Source organism: Egretta garzetta, unplaced genomic scaffold (assembly GCF_000687185.1).
Source record: "Egretta garzetta isolate BGI_Z169 unplaced genomic scaffold, ASM68718v1 scaffold172, whole genome shotgun sequence".
Classification (NCBI taxonomy): domain Eukaryota; kingdom Metazoa; phylum Chordata; class Aves; order Pelecaniformes; family Ardeidae; genus Egretta; species Egretta garzetta.
This window is the reverse complement of record NW_009258951.1, coordinates 4,391,034-4,399,462: the sequence shown is the minus strand read 5'-3', so window position 1 is coordinate 4,399,462 and position 8,429 is coordinate 4,391,034. Positions and strand designations below refer to the sequence as shown.

General features: G+C 36.8%; 1 protein-coding gene across 1 annotated transcript in view; it reads left to right on the top strand.

Moving 5' to 3' along the window:
* Window positions 1-280: 280 nt before the first annotated feature.
* Window positions 281-8,429, top strand: part of KPNA4 (karyopherin subunit alpha 4) — an 18,303-nt gene continuing 10,154 nt past the window's right edge. The window contains exons 1-9 of the mRNA XM_009634440.2: window positions 281-379; window positions 1,175-1,264; window positions 1,354-1,383; window positions 1,466-1,518; window positions 3,112-3,207; window positions 3,337-3,422; window positions 6,749-6,835; window positions 7,944-8,113; window positions 8,208-8,252. Of these exons, the coding sequence (XP_009632735.2) occupies window positions 308-379; window positions 1,175-1,264; window positions 1,354-1,383; window positions 1,466-1,518; window positions 3,112-3,207; window positions 3,337-3,422; window positions 6,749-6,835; window positions 7,944-8,113; window positions 8,208-8,252 (729 nt within the window). The 5' untranslated portion in view covers window positions 281-307. The remainder of the gene's footprint in view (window positions 380-1,174; window positions 1,265-1,353; window positions 1,384-1,465; window positions 1,519-3,111; window positions 3,208-3,336; window positions 3,423-6,748; window positions 6,836-7,943; window positions 8,114-8,207; window positions 8,253-8,429) is intronic.

Below are 8,429 nucleotides of genomic sequence, written 5' to 3'. Positions count from 1 at the left end.
TGCTATGGTATTTATAATGCTTTTCGTGCTGTTGTTTTATGTGCAACTCCTGCCAACGTTGCCTTTTAACAAAAGGCACATGTTTATTCCCTGATTCCATATACTTTTTTCTTCAACATGAAAACCTAGTAGACTGTTTTACTATGAAATAACACAGGCAGAAATAAGTTATCTCCATTTCCTGTTGGATTTCTACTTACTATAATGAAAATTAAATCCTGTGTGTACAAGTACTGTTTAAAGTGTATGAACTTAAAAATAGTCGTGCAAGAACTTTTTGAATTACCAGGTGTAGATTCAGAACATAATGTACTTTGTTCTTGATTCTTTTCAGACTATGAGAAGACAAAGAAATGAAGTTGTTGTGGAGTTGAGAAAGGTGAGATGACCTAGCAGTGTTTTTACCAGATGGGATTTGGCTATGTTGGTATTTCAGTAAAATTTAAGAGTTTCTGTTAAAGGCTTAAAAAAGAAAAAAAATACTGTTGTGTGTTCTTTCTGTAGTCCACCAAGAACACTATTGTTAAACCATCTATTTGTCTTTACTAAATCTGTGAAGGTACGTTGGTTTGGAAGGAAGTTCTAAAGTTACCATACCTGGTACTAGAAGTTCCATACTTTTTGTCCTGAAAACCAGATTATTTTTTTTTGTAATCTATTCAAGGGAATAAATCTTGCTTCTCCAGCTAGGTTTTCTAATCTGAAGACAGAAATTTTATTTCCCAAAACAGTTGTTCAGTACACAGGTGAGAGCAGAAGAGTATACGTGTGAAGATAACACTGTTTAGAATAGTTGGAAAAATAGCTCTTCAGAAAAATAATCATAACTTGTTCTGGGATGAACAGAAAACTAGCCTCTGGGAATTGCCTTGTCATGTTGTAAATAATGACAAATAGGCTGTAATGTCTGTTGATGGATGTGTTCACCTGAAACTTCTACCAAAAGTAGTTACTGCTGCAGATAAAATTGGATGGAGGGTTTTTCTAGGGAGAAGTGATTGCTAAAATGTGGTCCTCTGTGCAGCCCTTGCTGACTCCTTGAATGTTGGAAATTTTAACAGCATCAATGCAAGCGTGTTTATGATGCCTGTTTAAAACAGAAGCTTCTGTTCTCTTCTTAACACATACCCCCAAATCAAAATATTAAAGGTATTAAATAAATTTTCTCCTTAAGAACAAGAGAGATGAACATCTTCTAAAGAGGAGGAATGTTCCCCATGAAGATATCTGTGAAGATTCTGATATAGATGGTGACTTCAGAGTGGTAAGAATTAACTTAACTCTCAATCGTGTCTTCTTTTTACATACAAAAGTTAGAAATGTCTTTTAACTGCTTTTGTCTCTGTTTTCCAGCAAAACACATCTTTGGAGGCAATAGTACAGGTAAAAAAAAGTTTAATTGTTTGAACATTCTTCATGTCATGGTGATAAATATGTGAAAAGTCTAAATTCTCTTCTATTGTAGAATGCTTCAAGTGACAACCAGGGTATACAGTTAAGTGCTGTGCAGGCTGCAAGGTAAACGCACTTTTCTCAAATATACTGTTTTTATTCTTGTGTTATCATGCTCTTAAATTCAGAAAACATGTTAGAGCTTAACTGGAAAAAAGTATGTTGTTCGCTGATTTTAAAAAAATATAAATAGATAATATTGATAAATAGAACTTTACAAAAAGAGATTAAAATGCCTAGGTCTTTGAAGTAGTCAGGAGTTTCATTATGTATTAAATACCAGGATTTATCTTGTTGTGATACTTGATGCTTCTCACAAGTAGAGTAAAATACATAATTAGCAGGACTGTGAAGTATTTGGCTTTAAATACAGAAAGAACTGGCATAATCCCTTTTCTAGTTTTGTCATGGATTAGGCCACTAAACCCACTTTTCGCTTTAAGAGGAATTCTGTGTAGTTGTATGTATTCAAGAAGTGATCCTAAAATACTCTTACGAATTTTGCTTGCGGAAATTTAGTATTTAACTGCTATTTCATGACCTACTGGATTTTTTTTGTTGTTGTAGCAGCAGAAAGCTACAACTTTGTATTTGTTTACCCTCTGTGGCTGGGGGGGTTGATTCAAGTGCGAGGCAAGACTTCCAGATCAAAGAGAAGTCAGGTGAATTGGAAGTCACTTTGACTTTTGGGACTTCATGTATTTGAAACTGATAGGGGAAAGAACAGTTTCTGTGCCCATTTCCACTGGGCAGCTTGTCTTCATCAAGAAGTTTTATCAACTCAGGGTAGCATCATGTAGAACACTATTGACTATAGCTGAACTAAACCAGGTTGAAGTACACCAAATTAAGTCTGATTTAAAATTAAATGGGAATGTCCATGTGAATAGGCTGGTTTATGAAGAGATGACTATATATAATCTCTCTTCCTACTGCTAGTAAAAGTTTGGTGTGGCAGCCCAGGTTGTTCCCTCCAAGAATCTTTCTTCATTCTCAGTTCCTTTGCTGCAGAAAGGTGAAGCTAAAGGGATTTAAAATTGAAGCAAATTTGTACATTCTGTTCTTTGCAGTAGTACTTTGTGAATCCTTGCTCTCTGACATTATATCCTTAGTAAAGAAGAAACGAGTTTCTGCCTTTCCTGTCAAAGCAGCTGGGATCTGTTTATCTCCCTTGTCGGGTGGAGGAGGAAGGAGCTGCAGGAGGGTGTAACTGAATAACTCTAGTGATTTTTATTTTACTGGCTGGCAATAAAATTCAAAAGTAGTCAGAGAACACATAGCAACTGAAAGGGGCAATGAATGTAATGGCTTCAGATTTTCAGTAGTTCAGTAATTTCAATTTTGGGGACTACTTTTTTTTGCGTAAAAGGGAGAAAATAAACCATGCTTTTGGTCTTTGAAAGTATGAGACACACTGGGGAAACACTTCCCAGCCCAGAAGATAGTGTAGCGGTTTGTCTAGGGAGGTTATTGGATCTCCATGCTTGGAGGTTTCTGAAACTCAGCTACAGAAAGCCATTACTGACCTGGTCTAGTGTCAGCAATAATCCCAGTTTGAGTGGAAGGTTGGACTAAACAACTTCCAGAGATCCTTTTCATTCATGACTTCTTATTCTGTGATTTGTCTGTTAAGTCCTGTTTTCTCGTTTTCCTAAACAGAAAGCTGCTTTCCAGTGATCGCAATCCACCAATTGACGATCTAATAAAATCAGGAATATTACCTATTTTAGTGCACTGTCTTGAAAGAGATGACAAGTGAGTATTTCTAAAACTCAAAATGTTTAATTGTTGCAAGAATTCTCTGTGTATAGCTAATATGCCTATTGTGTCTCATTTGAAAGCTCATGTTACAATAATTTTTATCTTTTTTTTCTTCCTTTGCAGTCCTTCTTTACAGTTTGAAGCTGCATGGGCTTTGACAAACATTGCCTCTGGAACTTCTGAACAAACACAGGCCGTAGTTCAATCTAGTAAGTGCAACAGTATTTGATCATTGATAAAGCACCCACTGTAGCTGCCACAAAAATAAGATGAATGATACTGTAAAGAGCATCCACACTCCCGTTTCTCTTATCTCAAGCATGTTCACCAATCCACATGTTAGGGTTGGCCCTTTCATGCGATAGCCAGGATGGTTGAAATTGAGTTGTCAATCACAGGCACGTCGCTGAAGGACCTGCCCATGAAGTCTCCTGCCAGATGTTCTACCTCTTCTCTGGCAAGCAGCATCAGTTGAAGCGCACACCTGCTTTTGTTCTTCATTTTCTCAGATTTTAAATTCAGTTGGGTTTCCTAATGGTGAGTAATCTCTTCTGGAAACTCACGCTATTTTAGCAGAGCTGATATCTGCTGGGTTCCAGTTTCCACACTTAAAAAAAAAAAAAAAAAAAGACCAGAACACCTACAAAAGACTTGAAACAAAACCAGACAAAAAAACCCTCTAAAAAAACTCCCATGGAGGGATTTCCTGTCTTACTGTGAAGAAGGAGGAAAAGATGTGGACCGAGTCCAGAGGGTGCCTGATATCGGACTTCTCTAAAGTGAAGTTGAAGAAAAAACTCTGTCCTTCATATTTTGAGGAATTTGAAGCATGAAAAGGAATTGTTGGGCTTGGAATCTGAGTTGCCGAGCGAAGTAAACTTTCTTCTGTGCCCTAAACATGTCCGAAGTCAAAGTAGTAGTTCTGTTGGTAATCAGAACTAGGTAGAAGTGTCTGCAGGCTTTTTGAATGGAGTGAATAACACAGTAGAGCTTCTTGAGGCCCATGGAAAGACTCAAACATACAGTAAACCAAGTTTTTTGCCTAAAATTTAAGGAAAAAAATCCACAAAACATATTATGTGAGATACCAGTAGCTTTAATGGTTGGAATCAGTGTTGTAGTGCAGTGCATGTTGCTGATACCGTTAAACATGCTGTGTTTCCAACAATGAAAAGATACAGAATTATGCTTGATCTTCTTGTGTTTTCCCCCACCACAACCATCATATATCGACTTTTTAGAACTACTTGGAACTCTTACTCAGTGTAGTAAGTACAATTTCTAAGATGTGTGGTGGTATTTTAAGTGCTGAAATGTCAATATTTTCTACGTATCTTCGATGACTGACTGTTTCATATCAGTGATCAAAGTAGATTGTTTCTTTTTCATTGTTAGTGCTAAGCAGCTACAGGCTTCTCACAAACTGTATATTACTGTCTATATTTAGGAAAAAATATGTATTCATAAGGAAGTTCTTGGCACCATCTTTTCTGTTAAATGGCTAGGTGTGTTTCAAAAATCTCTAACTGGAAAAATAGGTTAATTCAGCTTAAACGATTTTTTTTAATTGAATGTATGTTTTGAGATTGCATTGGTTGGAAGATCAGCTGTCCTTTGCTTTTATAAACTCAGTGCTGAGAGCCTGTTAATTTTGATAGAGCTTGGATTTGACCATTGTGATACGTGTCTTTGCTAATACTTTTAACTTTGCTTTTTCCCCATCTTCCTCTTCCTTGCCCAGTTGCATCCTGATGTTTCTTTTGGAAGTCTAATTAACGTTTAATCTGTCCTACACATCTGATCTAGAACACCTTTTTATTTAAACCTAGCTTATTAATAGGTTGAAGATGAGTGCCAAATACAGTAATGAATTCTTTCAGTGATGATCTCTGATTTAGCTAGGTCTGCATACATGCACTATATTAGCCAATTCAATAGCTATAATGTATGAAAATATGGTTTGTTTCTTGTAACAATTTATTTCAATGAAAAATATGGTCTGTTATAATCTTTCCAAAAGTACTTATTAGTATGCTTGCTGGGGATGGTTTTTTGCTGTGCATACAGGTATTGTAAAATACCTTTATTTAGTAGAAATAAGAAATCTGTTGTGATTTGTTATTTCTGTAGCAAAATAATGTTTTACATTGAGAAATAGTCTAAGTAAAATACCAGTCTCTCCTGAAATACGCAATCTAAAGTAAATGAGTGTTTCTTGCAGACTAAACTGTCATTAGCAAATCATGTGAGCAAGCACCTTAGTGCTGGGGTTAAAAAAAAAAAAATAAGGATCAGTTATCTAAAGGTAACACATGTAGAATGTGTTTGAAACATTGGTTTAGCTTTAGTTCTAAACATTGGGAGCACTGTCCTGTCTGACACCAGCATAGGGTAGAAAGGTAGCTGCCTTGGTAACGATTGTGGAGTTGTGTGTTGCCTTCTGAATCCCTTTCTCACTGCTCAGTCAGTTGGCTTTTTTTTTTCTTTTGCACATAGCAGTAGCATTTTAAACAATCTCTTCTGAAGTGATCAGTTAGGTTATTCTGGTATGTTAGATAATGGGTCTCAAATTGAGTAGAGTCAAAACTTAGTGATATAAAAGGAGATTTCACATTGTGTTAGCTTTCAGGAGACAAAGATGACTAGATTCATAGAAACAGCTGCTGTTGCTGTACATGCACCTTCATAATGGTTATTAAAAGATAATGAATGCGGAGTTGGAAATACTACGGAAAATACACAGTGACTTGAGGCTTAGTAGTGCATCTGTATTGGCCACAGGGGTTCTTTTGGTGCAGTTTACCTTGCACGTCTGCTTATGTATGCTTGATCAGCCGGGTTTCCTCTTGGTAGAGCCAGAGCTGAAATCTTGTACTGAAGTGTTGCCTGGAACTCCGCATGGGCGATGTATACAGAAGATCCCTCAGTAGTTAGCTTTTTGCACATGTTCAGACCAGCAGCTGGCACATACTTCATTACTAGTAAAGATGTGATGGGGGATATAGGGTGCTGTGAATCAGTAAGAGTGAAAGAAACTAAACCCTTGTACTTCCCTCTTACCACCTTACTAGTCAATAATGTAGATGTGTACCTACTGACTCTGAAGTTGGCCCTTTTGAATTTGAGTGGGTGAGGTTGGTCTTAAACAGGTACTACTTTACAGTTGGTTCTGATAGATAACTTAGCATGGAATTTCTAAATTCAATAAGTACAACTAAATTTGGAGTCCTGACAAGCTTCAGTAAACTTGAGACTTACATACAAATTAAATGTCAGGCTATTTTAAGAGTTGCTTTCATAATATTCTGAAGTGCGGGCTCTGTAAGACAAAGTGCAGTGAAGGAAGAATTGTTACAGTGTGGTGTAGTTTCAGTACCATCTGGAAAGTTAGTAAAGTTTTGACCAATACTTAACCAGGAGAAAAATTCTTCATGCATTACTGAAGTTTTATTTAAAAGCTAATTATGTGAACTATTTTGTCTTTTGAGAGATGCATTTCTTAACAATTGCATGGGATTTTGTTTGTATCTTTCAGATGCTGTGCCACTTTTTCTGAGACTGCTGCATTCACCTCATCAAAATGTTTGTGAGCAAGCTGTATGGGCTTTAGGAAATATCATAGGTTTGTGTTACTCCTGCCACTAAAAACTAAGTTTCTTTTGGTATCGAATGAATAAACTAGGTAGGGTTTTGTGTGTTAGAACTTGGAGATATTCAACTATGAGACAAAAGGCTGCTGTTAGACTGGCAATTACCCTGTTCTTAACTTACTCTTGTTTTGTCTATTGTTTATTGATGGTGTGCACCCAAAACCACACGCCCTCACACTTTCCTTCCAGGTACAGGAAGAGGAATTACTGGCGGACAGACATGCAGATTATTATTAGGTTTTGCATTGAGTTCTGAAATTTTGCCTGAGCTTGCTTACGTTTCGTTGATTTCTAGAGAAGTTGAGATCATTCGGTCTTTCATTTAATTTTTCCTCTTCTTGTGCAAGATTAGCTTTGTGGTTTACAGCCCTGACGATGTTTGTTTTGCTTGAGGACTAATACCAGTTCTGACATACTGAGATTTCTACAATCTGATATTTTAGAATGCCTAGTCCTCCTTAAGACGCAAACCAACAAAACCCATGGTATTGTGACTGCCTGAAGCTGTTAATGATACGTGCGTAGTACAAGTCAGATGCTGCTTTCAAGGCAACTGTAGTGATACCTGGGCAGTGATGAAAGTGTGGATGTCCTTTAGATATGGAGATGACAATATCTGTTTTCAGGCAATTCTCAACTACTCTTGGGAGGTTTTAGTATTGATTATAAACTTTGTGAAGGGATCTTCAGGAATATATTGGGCTATCAGCTATTTTCGGTGGTTTGACATTGTCTTCCACCCTTTTTCCCTTGCCCATCACCACCCCAGCCTGTACCTCTGCTATAAATCACGGAACACTTTTCTGTTAAGAATGTAGCTGGTTTTAATGAGTAGTTCAAAATGAAGCAATTAGGCAGCCAGGCACAGGTCCTACTTAAGTTTTATATATATATATAAGTGTCTTTATGATAGATTTATCTATATAGAGATCTGTGTGTATCTATATTTACATGCATCTTTCCAAGGCCCATATTCATTAACTTTGTATGCTTTTTAAATAACTGAAGTTCTAACTGTGCAGAAATCAGACTTTTTGTGAATGGCGTGGGATGATCTTTGTAATTCTTTGTCTTAAACAGGTGATGGACCCCAGTGTAGAGATTATGTTATTAGTCTTGGAGTAGTGAAACCACTGCTGTCCTTCATCAGCCCATCTATTCCCATAACTTTCTTAAGAAATGTTACTTGGGTCATGGTCAATTTGTGCCGTCACAAAGATCCTCCTCCGCCGATGGAAACCATTCAGGAGGTGACTGAATTACTCGCTGTTCAGTGTAACTAAGCTGAAGTTGAGTATCTGCCTGCCTTCAAAATAACTGTCAGATGCTTCTTTTCCTCCCTAGATCCTTCCAGCGCTCTGTGTTCTAATTCACCACACAGATGTAAATGTAAGTAACACCACTTAGAGCCAGTTTTATGTTCTGTTATAGCTTTTTAGCTGAAGTACAAAGTTTGTCATAATTAACTTTCTTAAAAAAAATCTGTGATATTCTCTTCTACTACGGAAAACTTATTTTGATATCTTTTAATTGCTTATTTTTAAGTATCAGTTACAATTTTTGCCT